This window comes from Tachypleus tridentatus, chromosome 10 (genome assembly GCF_004210375.1).
Source record: "Tachypleus tridentatus isolate NWPU-2018 chromosome 10, ASM421037v1, whole genome shotgun sequence".
NCBI lineage: Eukaryota > Metazoa > Arthropoda > Merostomata > Xiphosura > Limulidae > Tachypleus > Tachypleus tridentatus.
The window spans coordinates 117,441,638-117,462,156 of record NC_134834.1 but is presented as its reverse complement, the minus strand read 5'-3'; the positions used below and the strand labels follow the sequence as shown (position 1 = coordinate 117,462,156).

The 20,519-nt window shown below is 33.8% G+C and overlaps 2 protein-coding genes across 3 annotated transcripts in view; both read left to right on the top strand.

Moving 5' to 3' along the window:
* Positions 1-9,914, top strand: part of LOC143228463 (uncharacterized) — a 23,336-nt gene extending 13,422 nt beyond the window's left edge. Inside the window, exons 6-7 of the mRNA XM_076459719.1 lie at positions 9,176-9,261; positions 9,533-9,914. Coding sequence (XP_076315834.1) covers positions 9,176-9,261; positions 9,533-9,914 — 468 coding nt within the window. The remainder of the gene's footprint in view (positions 1-9,175; positions 9,262-9,532) is intronic.
* LOC143230157 (von Willebrand factor A domain-containing protein 3B-like) lies at positions 9,056-20,519 on the top strand. Of its 2 annotated transcripts, XM_076463238.1 has the most exons (8): positions 9,056-9,261; positions 9,533-9,885; positions 10,281-10,429; positions 10,547-10,689; positions 12,890-13,028; positions 18,068-18,295; positions 18,810-18,994; positions 19,124-20,519. In XM_076463238.1, the coding sequence occupies exons 4-8, from the start codon at positions 10,622-10,624 to the stop codon at positions 19,146-19,148; spliced, it is 645 nt and encodes a 214-aa protein (XP_076319353.1). In that variant the 5' UTR covers positions 9,056-9,261; positions 9,533-9,885; positions 10,281-10,429; positions 10,547-10,621; the 3' UTR covers positions 19,149-20,519. The 2 variants fall into 2 exon arrangements, with proteins under 2 accessions (XP_076319353.1, XP_076319352.1); XM_076463237.1 differs by lacking the exons at positions 9,056-9,261; positions 9,533-9,885; positions 10,281-10,429 and having other exon boundaries at positions 10,436-10,689.

Genomic DNA, 20,519 nt, shown 5'->3' with positions numbered 1-20,519 from the left:
ACAAATGAAAATCATTAAAAATATCAAAAAATGTTACATGTCCAATATAATGGATGAGACATATGATGACACAGTGAAAGAATCAGTTACATGTCCAATATAATTGATGAGACGTATGATGACACAGTGAAAAAATCAGTTACATGTCCAATATAATGGATGAGACGTATGATGACACAGTGAAAGAATCAGTTACATGTCCAATATAATGGATGAGACGAATGATGACACAGTGAAAGAATCAGTTTCATGCCCAATATAATGGATGAGACGTATGATGACACAGTGAAGGAATCAGTTACATGTCCAATATAATGGATGAGACGTATGATGACACAGTGAAAGAATCAGTTACATGTCCAATATAATGGATGAGACGTATGATGACACGGTGAAGGAATCAGTTACATGTCCAATATAATGGATGAGACGTATGATGACACAGTGAAAAAATCAGTTACATGCCCAATATAATGGATGAGACGTATGATGACACAGTGAAAGAATCAGTTTCATGCCCAATATAATGGATGAGACGTATGATGACACAGTGAAGGAATCAGTTACATGTCCAATATAATGGATGAGACGTATGATGACACAGTGAAAGAATCAGTTACATGTCCAATATAATGGATGAGACGTATGATGATACAGTGAAAAATCAGTTACATGTCCAATATAATGGATGAGACGTATGATGACACAGTGAAAGAATCAGTTACATGTCCAATATAATGGATGAGACGTATGATGACACAGTGAAAGAATCAGTTTCATGCCCAATATAATGGATGAGACGTGTGATGACACAGTGAAAAATCAGTTACATGCCCAATATAATGGATGAGACGTATGATGACACAGTGAAAGAATCAGTTACATGTCCAATATAATGGATGAGACGTATGATGACACAGTGAAAGAATCAGTTACATGCCCAATATAATGGATGAGACGTATGATGACACAGTGAAAGAATCAGTTACATGCCCAATATAATGGATGAGACGTATTATGACACAGTGAAGGAATCAGTTACATGCCCAATATAATGGATGAGACGTATGATGACACAGTGAAGGAATCAGTTACATGCCCAATATAATGGATGAGGAGACGTATGATGACACAGTGAAAGAATCAGTTACATGCCCAATATAATGGATGAGACGTATGATGACACAGTGAAGGAATCAGAAGTGGATGAAGCAAAGCAAAAAAATCCGATGAAGACGAACGAGTGATTCAATTTATTACTAAGTATAAACTTTTAAATATCAATATAAAAATAATATTTTATATGTGGATAGTTGTTCACTATATTTAGAAACTGTTCAATACATTTTGCACAACTAGTGTGTAAAAACAAAGTGCATGGCGTACGGTTTACTACAAAGAGCGAAAACAGGTGTGAAATCTGAGTCAAAATATGTTGTACTTCATGTTCAGATATTATATGATACATCTTTAACGGTTATTACTTTATTCTAGGTTGACAACTTGGTCGTATTGACAAATAGAATTTCTTCAAATGTTCTAAAGAGGTGAGGTAACAACTACAATAGAAATGCCTTATCCAATATGTTGTTTGTTATTTCAGTAGAAATGCCTCAGCTAATACGTTGTGTTATATCAGTACAAATGCCTTAGATTATATGTGCTTTCTTATTTTGGTAGAAATGCCCCAGCTGATACGTTGTGTGTTATTTTAGTAGAATATCTGATATTTCGTTTGTAATTTTAATGGTAATGCCTTAGCTAATATGTTGTTTTTTATTTTAGTAAAAATGCCTTTGCTATGTTGTTTGTTATTTTAGTAGAAATGCTATATCTAATATTTTGTTTGATATATTAGAAGAAATGTTGTTTGCTATTTCATTAGAAAATACTTACCTAATACGTTGTTGGTTATTTTAGTAGAAATGTTGTTTGCTATTTCATTAGAAAATACTTACCTAATACGTTGTTGGTTATTTTAGTAGAAATGCCCTATCTAATATTTTGTTGTTACTTTATTAGAAATGTTGTTTGCTATTTCATTAGAAAATACTTACCTAATACGTTGTTGGTTATTTTAGTAGAAATCCTTTATCTAATATCTTGTCTCTTATTTGAGTAGAAATGCCTTAGCCAAATTGTTGTGTTTTACTTTACTAGATATACCTTATTTTAGTAGAAATGCCTTATCTAATATGTTGTTTGTCATTCTAGTAGAAATGCCTTATTTGATATGTTTGTTATTTTAGTGGTAATGACTCAGCTAATATTTTTTTTGTTATTTTAGTAAAAATGCGTTTGTTAATACGTTGTTTGTTATTTTAGTAGAAATGCATGTCGAATTTGTTGTTTGTTATTTCGGTAGAAATGTTTTATCCAATATGTTGTTTGTTATTTTAGTGGAAATGTCTTACCTAGTATATTGTTTGTTATTTTAGTGGAAATGTCTTACCTAGTATATTGTTTGTTATTTTAGTAGAAATGCCTGATTCAATATATTGTTTGATATATCAGCAGAAACGTCTTAGGTTTTGTTTGTTTGTTTTTCGAATTTCGCACAAAGCTACTCGAGGGCTATCTGTGCTAGCCGTCCCTAATTTAGCAGTGTAAGACTAGAGGGAAGGCAGCTAGTCATCACCACTCACCGCCAACTCTTGGGCTACTCTTACCAACCAATAGTGGGATTGACCGTAACATTATAACGCCCCATGGCTGAAAGGGCGAGCATGTTTGGCGCGACGGGGATGCGAACCCGCGACCCTCAGATTACGAGTCGCACGCCTTAACACGCTTGGCCATGCCGGGTCAACGTCTTAGGTAATATTCTGTTTGCTATTTCATAAGAAATGGCTCAACTAATATGTTGTTTGTTATTTTAGTAGAAATGCGTTATCTAATATGTTTGTTATTTTAGTAAAAATGCGTTAGCTAATATATTGTTTGTTATTTTAGTATAAATGCCTTATCTAATATGTTTGTTATTTTAGTAGAAATGCGTTAGCTAATATGTTGTTTGTTATTTTAGTAAAAATGCGTTAGCTAATATATTGTTTGTTACTTTAGTAACAAACTTTATTACTTTAGTAATAAATATTACTGTAATATGTAATGGGTTGAAAGTTTACAGTATTACATGTACTATAGTGTAAACAATTCAATAATTGACATGTAGTTTTTGAAAGTTTATAGTATTACATACACTATAGTCTACAAATTTAAATATTTATTATGTACGTTTTGAACGTTTAGAGTATTATTTATACTACAACCTACCCCTTTAAATATTTACTATGTTGTTTTATTGTATTACATATATTATATATAATCACTTTATGTATTTAGCATGTAGTGATGTAAAAGTTTAGTGTATTACATATATTATATATAATCACTTTATGTATTTAGCATGTAGTGATGTAAAAGTTTATTGTATTACATATATTATATATAATCACTTTATGTATTTAGCATGTAGTGATGTAAAAGTTTAGTGTATTACATATATTATATATAATCACTTTATGTATTTAGCATGTAGTGATGTAAAGTTTATTGTATTACATATATTATATATAATCACTTTATGTATTTAGCATGTAGTGATGTAAAAGTTTATTATATTACATATATTATATATAATCCCTTTATGTATTTAGCATGTAGTGATGTAAAAGTTTAGTGTATTACATATATTATATATAATCCCTTTATGTATTTAGCATGTAGTGATGTAAAAGTTTAGTGTATTACATATATTATATATAATCCCTTTATGTATTTAGCATGTAGTGATGTAAAAGTTTAGTGTATTACATATATTATATATAATCACTTTATGTATTTAGCATATAGTGATGTAAAAGTTTAGTGTATTACATATATTATATATAATCACTTTATGTATTTAGCATATAGTGATGTAAAAGTTTAGTGTATTATATATAATCCCTTTATGTATTTAGCATGTAGTGATGTAAAAGTTTATTGTATTACATATATTATATATAATCACTTTATGTATTTAGCATGTAGTGATGTAAAGTTTATTATATTACATATATTATATATAATCCCTTTATGTATTTAGCATGTAGTGATGTAAAAGTTTAGTGTATTACATATATTATATATAATCCCTTTATGTATTTAGCATGTAGTGATGTAAAAGTTTAGTGTATTACATATATTATATATAATCACTTTATGTATTTAGCATGTAGTGATGTAAAAGTTTATTGTATTACATATATTATATATAATCACTTTATGTATTTAGCATGTAGTGATGTAAAAGTTTATTATATTACATATATTATATATAATCCCTTTATGTATTTAGCATGTAGTGATGTAAAAGTTTAGTGTATTACATATGTTATATATAATCCCTTTATGTATTTAGCATGTAGTGATGTAAAAGTTTAGTGTATTACATATATTATATATAATCCCTTTATGTATTTAGCATGTAGTGATGTAAAAGTTTAGTGTATTACATATATTATATATAATCCCTTTATGTATTTAGCATGTAGTGATGTAAAAGTTTAGTGTATTACATATATTATATATAATCCCTTTATGTATTTAGCATGTAGTGATGTAAAAGTTTAGTGTATTACATATATTATATATAATCACTTTATGTATTTAGCATATAGTGATGTAAAAGTTTAGTGTATTACATATATTATATATAATCCCTTTATGTATTTAGCATGTAGTGATGTAAAAGTTTAGTGTATTACATATATTATATATAATCCCTTTATGTATTTAGCATGTAGTGATGTAAAAGTTTAGTGTATTACATATATTATATATAATCACTTTATGTATTTAGCATATAGTGATGTAAAAGTTTAGTGTATTATATATAATCCCTTTATGTATTTAGCATGTAGTGATGTAAAAGTTTATTATATTACATATATTATATATAATCCCTTTATGTATTTAGCATGTAGTGATGTAAAAGTTTAGTGTATTACATATATTATATATAATCACTTTATGTATTTAGCATATAGTGATGTAAAAGTTTAGTGTATTACATATATTATATATAATCACTTTATGTATTTAGCATATAGTGATGTAAAAGTTTAGTGTATTATATATAATCCCTTTATGTATTTAGCATGTAGTGATGTAAAAGTTTATTATATTACATATATTATATATAATCACTTTATGTATTTGGCATATAGTGATGTAAAAGTTTATTGTATTACATATATTATATATAATCACTTTATGTATTTAGCATGTAGTGATGTAAAAGTTTAGTGTATTACATATATTATATATAATCACTTTATGTATTTAGCATGTAGTGATGTAAAAGTTTAGTGTATTATATATAATCCCTTTATGTATTTAGCATGTAGTGATGTAAAAGTTTATTGTATTACATATATTATATATAATCACTTTATGTATTTAGCATGTAGTGATGTAAAAGTTTATTATATTACATATATCATATATAATCACTTTATGTATTTAGGATGTAGTGATGTAAAAGTTTAGTGTATTACATATACTATAGACTACCCCTTTAAATGTTTTTCATATAGTGTTGTGAAAGTTTAGAATGTTACATATACTATAGTCTATCTATTTAAATATTTACCCTTTCATTTTGTGACAGCGTATATTATTACCTGTGCTACTATGTAACCCTTTAAATAGTTACCATGTAGTGTTGTGAAAGTTAAGAGTACTACGTATACTATAGTCTATCCATTTAAATATTTACCATATAATGTTGTGAAAATTTAAAGTATTACATATACAACAGTGTAACCCTTCAAATATTTGGCATATAGTGTTGTGAAAGTTTAGAGTGTTATATGTAGTATAGTCTAACTGTTTAAATATTTACCATGTAGTGCTGTTAAAGAATAGAGCATTACATATTAGTTAGTTATCACCATTAGATTCCATCAGGAACATAGGGCCGCAATCGCTTGCGGATTCTTCAACAGGTATTTAAGTGAGGAAGTTGTTAGCCCGCTGCACCGAGCCGTCCCTAATTTAGTAGTGTAAGACTAGAGGGAAGGCAGCTAGTCATCACCATCCACCGCCAACTCTTGCTACTCTTTTACCAACGATTAGTGGAATTGACCGTAACATTATAGCGCCCCCACGGCTGGGAGGGCGAGCATGTTTAGCGCGACGCGGGCGCGAACCCGCGACCCGCGGATTACGAGTCGCACGCCTTACGCGCTCGGCCATGTCAGGCCAGAGCATTACATATACTATTGTGTAAACCTTTAAATATTTACCATGTTGTGTTGTGGAAGTTTCGAATGTACATATACCTTAGTGTAACTCTTTAAATATTTACCATTTAGTGTTTTTAACGCTTACAGTATTACATGTACTATAGTCTACCCCGTTAAATATTTACCAGAATATTACATATACTCTTCAAAACAAGAAACGCAAAAGGGATATTTTTGTTATTTTAAAGAGAAATATATGTAATAACGTTACAAGGTCAGAGTATGTGATGTTACACGTGTTAAGGCACTGATTGTCAGACCAAAATGACGATAAAAGTTGTGCACTTTGAAAACGGAGAAAAACATCGGATTTTTCGCCAAAAAGCATTCGTGTCCAATACATTTGTTTGAGAGATCTGCATGTTCTGCAAGTGCAACATGTGCAAAATCCCTATAAAAGTGACGGGTTCTCGGTTTCCATAGCTCAGTGTTAAGCCACTGACACGCAATACAGTTACGCCAAGACTGACTGAAGCACAACGCAACAACGCCAATGGTCGCTTAGAAGCAGGCGAATCTCGATCAGATGTTGCCAGAGCTGTGAATGTCCACCCAAGCACCATCACAAGGCTATGGAATCGTCACCAACAACATGGATCAACTCGTGACCGTCCACGATCTGGCAGATCTCGTGTGACCACGCCCGCACGAGATCGCTACATCCGGTTACGTCACCTTCGGGATAGGACCACCACTGCGACGTCTACTGCCTCAACCATATCAGGGATGCGTAGGATTTCCGATCAGACCGTACGCAACCGTCGACGAGATTCTTAGGCCCCATGTGCAACCCATCATGGTGAACGTCAACGACGTTTTTCAACATGACAACGCCCGTCCTCACACAGCCCGACTCACCACTGTCTTCTTGAGACACCACAACATCAACGTTCTTCCCTGGCCCTCCAGATCACCAGATTTAAACCCCATCGAACATCTTTGGGACGAGTTGGACCAACGTTTGCGATGGCGACAACCTCAACCGCAGACTCTACCTCAGCATGCAGCAGCTTTGCAGGCTGAGTGGACAGCCATTCCACAGGATGTGATTCGTCATCTCATCGCTTCCATGGGCGGCAGATGCCAAGCAGTTATTGATGCTCACGGGGGGCATACTCGTTATTGACGTTGAGTGACGTTAAACTTCAAATAGTGAGCGTGGACTTCGCCTTTGCAGACTTTGGATGTTCAGCAGTGAATGTGCAAAGTTTCACACATGTCATACAGAACTACCCGGAATAAACTTGTTAACAATTTGTCTCATATTTTGCCTTTTGCGTTTCTTTTTTTGAAGAGTATATAATAAAGTGTAATTTTTTAAATATTTACCGTGGAATGTTGAGAAAGTTTAGAGTATTATGTGTACTATAGTGTAACCCTTTACATATTTACCATTTAGTGTTGAGAAAGTTTAGAGTATTACGTGTACTATAGTGTAACCCTTTACATATTTACCATTTAGTGTTGAGAAAGTTTAGAGTATTACGTGTACTATAGTGTAACCCTTTACATATTTACCATTTAGTGTTGAGAAAGTTTAGAGTATTACGTGTACTATAGTGTAACCCTTTACATATTTACCATTTAGTGTTGAGAAAGTTTAGAGTATTACGTGTACTATAGTGTAACCCTTTACATATTTACCATTTAGTGTTGAGAAAGTTTAGAGTATTACGTGTACTATAGTGTAACCCTTTACATATTTACCATTTAGTGTTGAGAAAGTTTAGAGTATTATGTGTACTATAGTGTAACCCTTTACATATTTACCATTTAGTGTTGAGAAAGTTTAGAGTATTATGTGTACTATAGTGTAACCCTTTACATATTTACCATTTAGTGTTGAGAAAGTTTAGAGCATTATGTGACTACAGTCTACCACTTTTAAATATTTACCATGTAATGTTGTGAAAGTATAGAGTATTACATACACTAGTGTCTACCTTCTAAATATTTACCATGTAATGTTGTGAAAGCTTAGAATGTTACATATACTACAGTGTAACCCTTTAAATATTTAACACATAGTGTTGCGAAAGTTTAGTGTATTACATATACTACAGTGTAACACTTTAAACATTTAACACATAGTGTTGCGAAAGTTTAGTGTATTACATATACTACAGTGTAACACTTTAAACATTTAACACATAGTGTTGCGAAAGTTTAGTGTATTACATATACTACACTGTAACACTTTAAACATTTAACACACAGTGTTGTGAAAATTTAGTGTATTACATATACTACAGTGTAACCCTTTAAATATTTACCATGTAGTATTGTGAAATTTTAAGGTATTAGATATACTCCATGGTAACGTTTTATGTATTTACCATTTAATATTCGGCAAGCTTAGAGTTATATATATATATATATAATAGTCTAATCCTTTTAATATTTACCATATAGTGTTGTGAAAGTTCAGAGTATTACATATACTATAGTCTACCCTTTTAGATATTTATATTTATTCAATGGCGTATTTATACAGGGACTATAGAGAGCTGAGCCACGTGACTCATGGTATTAATGGGGACCCATTGATAATTTTATTCGATATAAAATTGCATGTGATGTAGGGCTTACAAAAATTATTAGTCCCTGGGCCCATATAGTCTTGAATTTGCCAGTGTATTTATTGTAACTAACATTTAGTATTAAGAATACGACGAATGGTAGGACAAAACGAACATGTTTCAGATTACATAGCACACTTGAGGTACACAAATTATATAAGAATCCTGCCATCATCACAGAAGACAGGTTGTTCGTGTTTGACTGCTTGTCCTTATTAATAATGTTTACAAGCTAGAGACAAGTGGTGGGTTCTAACTTTGATACGGCTTTTAATTACTACTGACAACTCTATTTTTAATTTGTAGCTCGGTGAAGACTCCTCGACCAAGGTCACAGTGTGTTGGTACGACACTGGCGAAGAGGCGGACAGTGAAGTTTTAAAATACGTCAGGTGAGGTTTTCTTTCTTTAATTTATGTTAACATATTTTGTAATGAATGGATACGGAGTGGTATGTACATGTGTTTGTAAGTATGTACGTATATTGTTGAGTGTCTACATGTATTTGTTAACCTTTTCTCACGGAAATAAAAGCTCTATATTTAAAACATCCATTTTAAAGCCAAGAACCACAATTGTAACGTTTCCTTTTTCTTAACGTTGATTCGTGTACGAATATCTTTATCACGCATCTCTAAAATGCTTTTAACATGAACACTCCAGGGTTCACTGGTACAAATCAGTAGCAGCGATTGTTAAACTGGAGAACAACAATCTTCCCCTAGCGACAGAAGTTCACCCTAGGAAGACACTGAATGGTGATTTTCAACACACAAGAGATGGAGATGTTTTTGAATCAGACGAAGTGAAACTGCTGGTGGAAGAAATTCGAGATTGTGGCGACATCTTGCGGGTATTAAAACAAGCTGGAAGTCTACAGGAAAAAACGACTGCTTCTGAGAGTGACATTGTTTGTGAAACTAAGCCACCTTTCGGTGCAGAAGTGAAACATTGGTTAAAAGGTGTTTCAACAACTTCTAGCTCTCGACTATCCAGAGATACTAAATACATTGCAAGTAAGGTTTCTGATTTTAGTGACCATTAAATAAATATATATGAACTTACAGAGATGTGTTTACCACAAAACAAATACGTACATTTGTTTTAATATTCTGTTAAATATATGAACCTACATATTTATTGTATCACAAAACAAATACGTACATTTGTTTTAATTTTTTTTTTTAAATATATGAACCTACAGAGATTTGTTTTACCACAAAACAGATATGTGCACTTAATGTTCTGTTAACTATGTGAACTTACAGAGATGTGTCATCTGTCATTGTTTGAAGCACATAATAATGCTGTTATCTAGTTTCTTTAGTCCTAGTCATTGTCAGTACAGCTGATATAGACAATGAAGATGTTTACGAAACCTATGATATAGTTACCGTTGAATTTTTTACAGATGAACTAAGATTAACTGAAGATAACAAAGACGAACCGTCCTCTTCTTGGTTGAGTAAACACGGTTTGTTAAGTCTCGGACTACGTTTCAGTGACGCCTTATTAAAAGCGTCTTTTCCTCACTGTAAGTCGTCTTCGCGTAAAAACCAAGTAAGTTTGATGTTATCTGTGAACAACTGTAGTTCACCTCATGTAACTGTGAACAACTATAGAAAGACTTTAAGAACACGTTCCAAGTTTATTACAAGTCATTCTTTGTTATTACAGAAGTTCGTGGAAGCCACCTACTGTTCATCATTTCCTCATGTCCAACTGACGGACGGTTCCATTGTACATGTACATATGACGTCAGACCTCTTTCGAAAGTACAAGCTGAATATGGAAGCAGCTCTGGATAACTTTGAAGAACGGTTATAGATCGTTTAATATAATATCTATTCTTTATAATATAAGCTACTTAGGTAAAAATATTTTTATCTTAAATTAACGTAACAAGTGTTTAGAAAAAATGACCTTAATGTGAGTTGTCTCATTACATTTAGTAATGTGGTGTAGACGATTCATTCAGGGTTTTCATGATGAAATTGGTAGCCTAACTGAGACTAGGAGGAGAAAGGCTAGGATGAATGGTATGAAGAAATCACTCTCTGCTTAAGCTGTTACTTAGAGCCAACCAGTTCCTGCATGGTTTATATGGTGTACATGTTTCTTTCATAACCTACTTGCTGTTGTATGAACATACTTACTGTTGGTGAAACACGAAAATAAACTGAACTGCTTATGAGAGACCACAGGAAAGTATCGTGTTTGTGATACACGAGAGAGAAGTATGTTGCCTGTGAGAGATGACAGGAAAGCGTGATGTTTGTGTAAGACGAGAGAAAAGTGTGTTGCCTGTGAGAGATGACAGGAGAGTGTGATGTTTGTGTAAGACGAGAGAAAAGTGTGTTGCCTGTGAGAGATGACAGGAAAGCGTGATGTTTGTGTAAGACGAGAGAAAAGTGTGTTGCCTGTGAGAGATGACAGGAAAGCGTGATGTTTGTGTAAGACGAGAGAAAAGTGTGTTGCCTGTGAGAGATGACAGGAGAGTGTGATGTTTGTGTAAGACGAGAGAAAAGTGTGTGTTACCTGTGAGAGATGACAGGAAAGCGTGATGTTTTTGCGCAAGACGAGAAAAGAAGTGTATGTTACCTGTGAGAGATGACAGGAGAGTGTGATGTTTGTGTAAGACAAGAAAAAGTGTGTTACCTGTGAGAGATGACAGGGAAAGCGTGATGTTTGTGTAAGACGAGAGAAAAGTATGCGTTACCTATGAGAGATGACAGGAAAGCGTGATGTTTGTGTAAGACGAGAGAAGAATGTGTTACCGTGAGAGATGACAGGAGAGTGTGATGTTGTGTAAGACGAGAAAAAGTGTGTTACCTGTGAGATGACAGAAAGCGTGATGTTTTTTAATGTAAGACGAGAGAAAAGTGTGTGTTACCTGTGAGAGATGACGAGGAAAGCGTGATGTTTGTAATAAGACGAGAGAAAAAGTGTATGTTACCTGTGAGAGATGACAGGAGAGTGTGATGATTTGTAATAAGACAGAGAGAAAAAGTGTATTTACCTGTGAGAGATGACAGAAAGCGTGATGTTTGTAATAAGACAAGAGAAAAAGTGTGTTACCTGTGAGAGATGACAGGAGAGTGTGATGTTTGTGTAAGACGAGAAAGAAAAATATAATGTTACCTGTGAGAGATGACAGGAAAGCGTGATGTTTGTGTAAGACGAGAGAAAAAAGCTGCGTTACCTATGAGAGATGACAGGAAAGCGTGATATTTGTGCAAGACAAGAGAAGAAGTGTGTTACTTGTGAGAGATGATAGGAAAGCGTGATGTTTGTGTAAGACGAGAGAAAAAGTGTATTTACCTGTGAGAGATGACAGAGAGTGTGATGTTTGTATGTAAGACAAGAGAAGAAGATGTGTTATTTAATGTAAGACAAGAGATAGTGTATGTTTGAGAGATGATGGAGCAATGATGATGTGATAAGAGAAGAGAAGAGTATGTTACTTGTGAGAGATGATAGGAAAAGCGTGATGTTTGTAATAAGACGAGAGAAAAAGTGTATTTACCTATGAGAGATGACAGGAAAGCGTGATGTTTGTGTAAGACGAGAGAGAAGCGATGTTGCTTGTGAGAGATGACAGGAAAGCGTGATGTTTGTATAAGACGAGAGAAAAGTGTGTTGCCTGTGAGAGATGACAGGAGAGTGTGATGTTTGTGTAAGACGAGAGAGAAGTGTGTTGTTTGTGTAAGACGAGAGAGAAGTGTGTTGCTTGTGAGAGATGATAGGAAAGCGTGATGTTTGTGTAAGACGAGAGAGAAGTGTGTTGCTTGTGAGAGATGATAGGAAAGCGTGATGTTTGTGTAAGACGAGAGAGAAGTGTGTTGCCTGTGAGAGATGACAGGAAAGCGTGATGTTTGTGATAGACGATTAGAAAGTGAGCTGTTTGTGAAAGGGTGTGACCATTTCGACCATGCACACTACTAAATGCTGTAATCACAGTTTTTTTGTCTTTCACTAATAATAATAATACAGCTTCCTACAAGTCTCTTCTTATGACAGAATATCGTGGTTGTTACGAGGGACCAGATCCTCGTTTGGAATTGTTAAAGAACATCGACTGTACGTGCTTCTCGATACATCTGATTCTATGGAATACATGCTCAGAGACGTTAAATTACAAGTGGAAGAATTTCTCGAGGTAAGTATCTGTTGGTAAAAAGTCGACTTATGATTTAACAGTGGTACCGATCTTTCATAGACGTCACTGATAAATGAAGATTTAAAACACTTAACGAAATTCAATCTAAAATGTATGAAAGTTTCAAAACAATTGGATTTCACTTGTTTCTCACACACATTTCTCTGGTGCAAAGTTGTTAATAATTATTAACATAGAACATGGGCTGTATCAATAAAAACTAGCATTCACTTTACCAAAAGACAAACCATCATCTGCTGTTAACGTAGGCCTTTATAAAAAAACTAGCATTCGTGTTATTAAATAGACAAACTATCACCTGCTGTTAACACAGGCTGTATCAATAAAAACTAGCAATCATGATACTAGAAAGGCAAACCATTATCTGCTGTTAATATAGGTTATTTGAACAAAAACTAGCATTCGCCTTATTAAATAGAAAACCAACAACTGCTGTGAACTTAAGCTGTATCAATAAATCTACATTCGCCTTATTGAATAGACAATCCAACAGCTGTTGTAAACACAGGCTGTATCAATAACACCAGCATTCACGTTAGGAGAAACACAAAACATCATCTGCTGTTAACACAGGCTGTATCCATAAAAATAGCAATCACTTTTGTAGAAAGACAAGTCATCATCTGCTATTAAGATATGCTGTATGAATATAAATATTAAATAGACAATGCGTTATTATACAGACAAACCATGAAATGGTGTTAACCTCCACTGTATGAATAAAAACTAGCATTCACTTTAGTAGAAACACAAAACATTATGTGCTTTTAATATACGCTGTTTGAAAGAAATCTATCATTCGCATTATTAAATAGATAATCCATCGTCTGTTGTTAATATAGGCTGTATCAAGTACGACACATACACAATGTTCTAACATATATATTGTTTAGTTTCTGTCCAGAACTAAGTACGACACACATACTATCTTCTAACAAATATATCTTGTTTGTTTCTATACAGAACCAAGAACCACACATATACAATGTTCTAACAAATATATCGTGTTTGTTTCTGTCCAGAACTAAGTACGGCACAGATACAATGTTCTAACAAATATATCGTGTTTGTTTCTGTCCAGAACTAAGTACGACACAGACACAATGTTCTAACAAATATTTCTTGTTTGTTTCTGTTCAGAACCACGTATGACACAGATGCAATGTTCTAACAAATATTTCTTGTTTGTTTCTATACAGAACCACGTATGACACAGACACAATGTTCTAACAAATATATCTTGTTTGTTTCTATACAGAACCAAGTACGACACAGACACAATGTTCTATCAAAAATTTCTTGTTTGTTTCTATACAGAACCACGTATGACACAGATGCAATGTTCTAACAAATATTTCTTGTTTGTTTCTATACAGAACCACGTATGACACAGACACAATGTTCTAACAAATATATCTTGTTTGTTTCTATACAGAACCAAGTACGACACAGACACAATGTTCTAACAAATATTTCTTGTTTGTTTCTATACAGAACCAAGTACGACACAGACACAATGTTCTAACAAATATTTCTTGTTTGTTTCTGTTCAGAACCACGTATGACACAGACACAATGTTTTAACAAATATTTCTTGTTTGTTTCTATACAGAACCAAGTACGACACAGACACAATGTTTTAACAAATATTTCTTGTTTGTTTCTATACAGAACCAAGAACCACACATATACAATGTTCTAACAAATATATCGTTTTTGTTTCTGTCCAGAACTAAGTACGACACAGATACAATGTTCTAACAAATATATCGTGTTTGTTTCTGTCTAGAACTAAGTACGACACAGACACAATGTTCTAACAAATATTTCTTGTTTGTTTCTGTTCAGAACCACGTATGACACAGATGCAATGTTCTAACAAATATTTCTTTTTTGTTTCTATACAGAACCACGTATAACACAGACACAATGTTCTAACAAATATATCTTGTTTGTTTCTATACAGAACCAAGTACGACACAGACACAATGTTCTAACAAATATTTCTTGTTTGTTTCTGTTCAGAACCACGTATGACACAGACACAATGTTCTAACAAATATTTCTTGTTTGTTTCTATACAGAACCAAGAACCACACATATACAATGTTCTAACAAATATATCGTGTTTGTTTCTGTCCAGAACTAAGTACGGCACAGATACAATGTTCTAACGAATATATCGTGTTTGTTTCTGTCCAGAACTAAGTACGACACAGACACAATGTTCTAACAAATATTTCTTGTTTGTTTCTGTTCAGAACCACGTATGACACAGATGCAATGTTCTAACAAATATTTCTTGTTTGTTTCTATACAGAACCACGTATGACACAGACACAATGTTCTAACAAATATATCTTGTTTGTTTCTATACAGAACCAAGTACGACACAGACACAATGTTCTAACAAATATTTCTTGTTTGTTTCTATACAGAACCACGTATGACACAGATGCAATGTTCTAACAAATATTTCTTGTTTGTTTCTATACAGAACCACGTATGACACAGACACAATGTTCTAACAAATATATCTTGTTTGTTTCTATACAGAACCAAGTACGACACAGACACAATGTTCTAACAAATATTTCTTGTTTGTTTCTATACAGAACCAAGTACGACACAGACACAATGTTCTAACAAATATTTCTTGTTTGTTTCTGTTCAGAACCACGTATGACACAGACACAATGTTTTAACAAATATTTCTTGTTTGTTTCTATACAGAACCAAGAACCACACATATACAATGTTCTAACAAATATATCGTGTTTGTTTCTGTCCAGAACTAAGTACGACACAGATACAATGTTCTAACAAATATATCGTGTTTGTTTCTGTCTAGAACTAAGTACGACACAGACACAATGTTCTAACAAATATTTCTTGTTTGTTTCTGTTCAGAACCACGTATGACACAGATGCAATGTTCTAACAAATATTTCTTGTTTGTTTCTATACAGAACCACGTATGACACAGACACAATGTTCTAACAAATATATCTTGTTTGTTTCTATACAGAACCAAGTACGACACAGACACAATGTTCTAACAAATATTTCTTTTTTGTTTCTATACAGAACCACGTATAACACAGACACAATGTTCTAACAAATATATCTTGTTTGTTTCTATACAGAACCACGTATGACACAGATGCAATGTTCTAACAAATATTTCTTGTTTGTTTCTATACAGAACTAAGTACGACACAGATACAATGTTCTAACAAATATTTCTTGTTTGTTTCTATACAGAACCAAGTACGACACAGACACAATGTTCTAACAAATATTTCTTGTTTGTTTCTGTTCAGAACCACGTATGACACAGACACAATGTTCTAACAAATATTTCTTGTTTGTTTCTATACAGAACCAAGTACGACACAGACACAATGTTCTAACAAATATTTCTTGTTTGTTTCTGTTCAGAACCACGTATGACACAGACACAATGTTCTAACAAATATTTCTTGTTTGTTTCTATACAGAACCAAGAACCACACATATACAATGTTCTAACAAATATATCGTGTTTGTTTCTGTCCAGAACTAAGTACGGCACAGATACAATGTTCTAACAAATATATCGTGTTTGTTTCTGTCCAGAACTAAGTACGACACAGACACAATGTTCTAACAAATATTTCTTGTTTGTTTCTGTTCAGAACCACGTATGACACAGATGCAATGTTCTAACAAATATTTGTTTGTTTCTATACAGAACCACGTATGACACAGACACAATGTTCTAACAAATATATCTTGTTTGTTTCTATACAGAACCACGTATGACACAGATGCAATGTTCTAACAAATATTTCTTGTTTGTTTCTATACAGAACCACGTATGACACAGACACAATGTTCTAACAAATATTTCTTGTTTGTTTCTATACAGAACCAAGTACGACACAGACACAATGTTCTAACAAATATTTCTTGTTTGTTTCTGTTCAGAACCACGTATGACACAGACACAATGTTCTAACAAATATTTCTTGTTTGTTTCTATACAGAACCAAGTACGACACAGACACAATGTTCTAACAAATATTTCTTGTTTGTTTCTATACAGTACCAAGTACGACACAGACACAATGTTCTAACAAATATTTCTTGTTTGTTTCTGTTCAGAACCACGTATGACACAGACACAATGTTCTAACAAATATTTCTTGTTTGTTTCTATACAGAACCACGTACGACACAGACACAATGTTCTAACAAATATTTCTTGTTTGTTTCTGTTCAGAACCACGTATGACACAGACACAATGTTCTAACAACTATTTCTTGTTTGTTTCTTCACAGAACCAAGTACGACACAGACACAATGTTCTAACAAATATTTCTTGTTTGTTTCTGTTCAGAACCACGTATGACACAGACACAATGTTCTAACAAATATTTCTTGTTTGTTTCTATACAAAACCAAGTACGACACAGACACAATGTTCTAACAAATATTTCTTGTTTGTTTCTATACAGAACCACGTATGACACAGACACAATGTTCTAACAAATATTTCTTGTTTGTTTCTATACAGAACCACGTATGACACAGACACAATGTTCTAACAAATATTTCTTGTTTGTTTCTATACAGAACCACGTATGACACAGACACAATGTTCTAACAAATATTTCTTGTTTGTTTCTATACAGAACCACGTATGACACAGACACAATGTTCTAACCAATATTTCTTGTTTGTTTCTATACAGAACCACGTATGACACAGACACAATGTTCTAACAAATATTTCTTGTTTGTTTCTATACAGAACCACGTATGACACAGACACAATGTTCTAACAAATATTTCTTGTTTGTTTCTGTTCAGAACCACGTATGACACAGACACAATGTTCTAACAAATATTTCTTGTTTGTTTCTATACAGAACCACGTATGACACAGATACAATGTTCTAACAAATACATCGTACTTGTTTGTACACAGAACCAATACGACACAGATACAATGTATAACCTTTCTTTTGATTCAGGAACAAGTCTGTGGCCGTTTTTTCAACTTGGTTTGCTTTAAATCCTTTCCTTTGAAATGGCGTCATAGTTTAGTTGAAGCAACACCAGAGGCGCTGCAGTCGGCTCGAGGCTGGATGTGGAGCCAAGAAGCCGGTGGCTCATCTAACCTGCTGGCGGCTCTCACCTGTGTGTTCGCTGACCCTTCGGCCCAAGCTGCTTACCTTGTTTCGGACGGCAGATGTAACGAGGTTAGGATGTAGACTTTACAGTCTGCGGATGCTCGGTTTTACTCGGTGAACACAGGAGATAATCTGTTGTGGGTTTGTTGTAAAAATACGCTCATACATCGAAAGAGAGATTTTGGTTTCAGTTCTCTTTGACAAAAATAAATTCTGTAAATAAACTTTACCGTTTACTCATATCAAATCTTTTTATTATTTATTTGAAAGTTTTTCTCAGATTTCAGATTAGAATGTTGTAGTTGTAGAAAGTGAAATAAAAAGTAATAGAAGTTGGTATCTTAACTTTCATTAGAAAGTTCTAATAATAGTCTGAACCACCTTAAGATACTGTCTGGTTTGTTTGCTTGTTTTAGTATAAAACTATATAATAGTCTATTCATACTTTTTCTATCGTGGGGAATCGAACCATGGGTCTTAGTGTTTAGCTAGTAAACTCTCCGCTGATCCACTGAGGAACTTTAAGTGTTTGTTCTTATTGCCAGGTTCAAGAGGAACTTTAAGTGTTTGTTCTTATTGCCAGGTTCAAGAGGAACTGTTAACAACACTTCAAGCTCAGCGAGCGGTTGTACCAGTCAACATCGTCTGCTGCTCTCTACATGATGTTACTGCAGCTAATCTGCTACACTCTATAGCTGTTACCACTGGAGGAATGTTTCACTATCTGGACCCGCCACCAGAAACGGTAACTGGCCCAAGAAGTATGAGGTAAGGTAGACTCACTTGAGGACAGTTTGTAAACCAACTTGTTTTAATTACACCTTTTTAAACGTAATGTTAATATGAACTTTCATGGATTCTTTTTTAGAAAGAACTGTTTACTTTGGCTCTTTGCAGAGTGAAGACGTACAGTTGTTGGTAGAAGAAATCCACGCTGGTAGACGGTATCTAGAGATGACTCAATCTTTACTGGTCCAGTGCCAACAAGTTTCTTCGCAACAAAAGAAACAAGAAAGCAGAAGACTAAAACTACCGACGAAAAACAGTTTCAAAACACGAAACTACCAAACTAATCCAAATCCCAATAAAAAGCGGTTTACCTTGAAATACAGAGGTCGTAAGAAAAAGCAATCCGACCTCACCATCCAACCTTCCTGGGACTTGAGTAATACACAGATGTCGGTTTCTAGTAGGGCAAATCAGGAAACCAAATACTTATTACGCAGCGCCAACCTACATAATGGTAAAGAATGTCAGTTTGCACCTGTCGTAAGTCCTTTCAAGTTTAAGGCAGTCGAGTTTCCTAATAAAGATGCTGGCAGAGGTCAGTTGGAGGTAAAAGTCCTGGAAGTACAGAGGATGTCGAAACTCTCAAACTGGTGTCAGAAACCTCTGACACATTGTCTCAAGAACAGAGCTTACCTGACAGATTCGGTAGTTCTGTGGAGAATATTTCACAGTCAACACCAGAATTTAACGACAATCGTTTGAATGAAACAAAAATTAAAAAAGAAAGAAAACACATCAGTAAACAAAAAAAAGAATAAAAACAAAGAGAACGTTCGACAAGTCGAGCTGGAAAGAGAGATGTTGTAATTAATGGGAAGCCACGTTTAAACTGTAAGACCAAAGAACAAACAAAGTGTCTCAAAAGAGGTCAAAATATAAGTACTGATGGAAAGCTGAGTAAAAACAGTTCTCCTCGAAACAGTTCTGGATATATTTCTATATCAAGTTTATCACAGACTTCGACTCCTACAAAATACAGATCAAGTAGCACACCATCACTTCAAAGTCCAGACTGTTCATCCCGACATGTCAAACAAAACGGTCTGCCAGAGCAGGCGCTAACAAGGACTACCTTTGTGAAGGTAAACTCTTGAGATGTTCAAATCCTTCAGTTATGAGACCTTCTTTGGACAGTCCACAAACAGCTTCTCAGAACTGTACACGCTTTTCTTCAAAGGGTTCTGAGTCCAGCGAGCCGTTAAAAAGGACTGACCAATCGGAGAAGAAAAAAACAAATATATAAGATTATCGTGACAATAGTGGAGGTTTTATGACACTGAAGCCTAACTCCACAGTAGAAAGAAGATATTCTGGTACGTGCTTAAACTGAACAAGACAATTTGAACTAACTTTAAATTACAGGAGAACTGTTAAGAAGGTGTGATTACAGCATAGAAAAAAACTTTGTAAAACAATAATTAACGTTTCCCTGTAAGTAAACCTTACCAATTACAGTTTACATGTATATCTAAGTACTCCTTACCAATTACAGTTTACGTGTATA

Coding starts and splice junctions, on each gene's coding strand:
- LOC143230157 (XM_076463237.1), top strand. CDS start 10,439: ATGTTATCTGTGAACAACTGTAGTTCACCTCATGTAACTGTGAACAAC. Junction 13,029..18,067: donor AAGTGGAAGAATTTCTCGAG/GTAAGTATCTGT, acceptor CTTTTGATTCAG/GAACAAGTCTGTGGCCGTTT. Junction 18,995..19,123: donor ACTGGCCCAAGAAGTATGAG/GTAAGGTAGACT, acceptor GGCTCTTTGCAG/AGTGAAGACGTACAGTTGTT.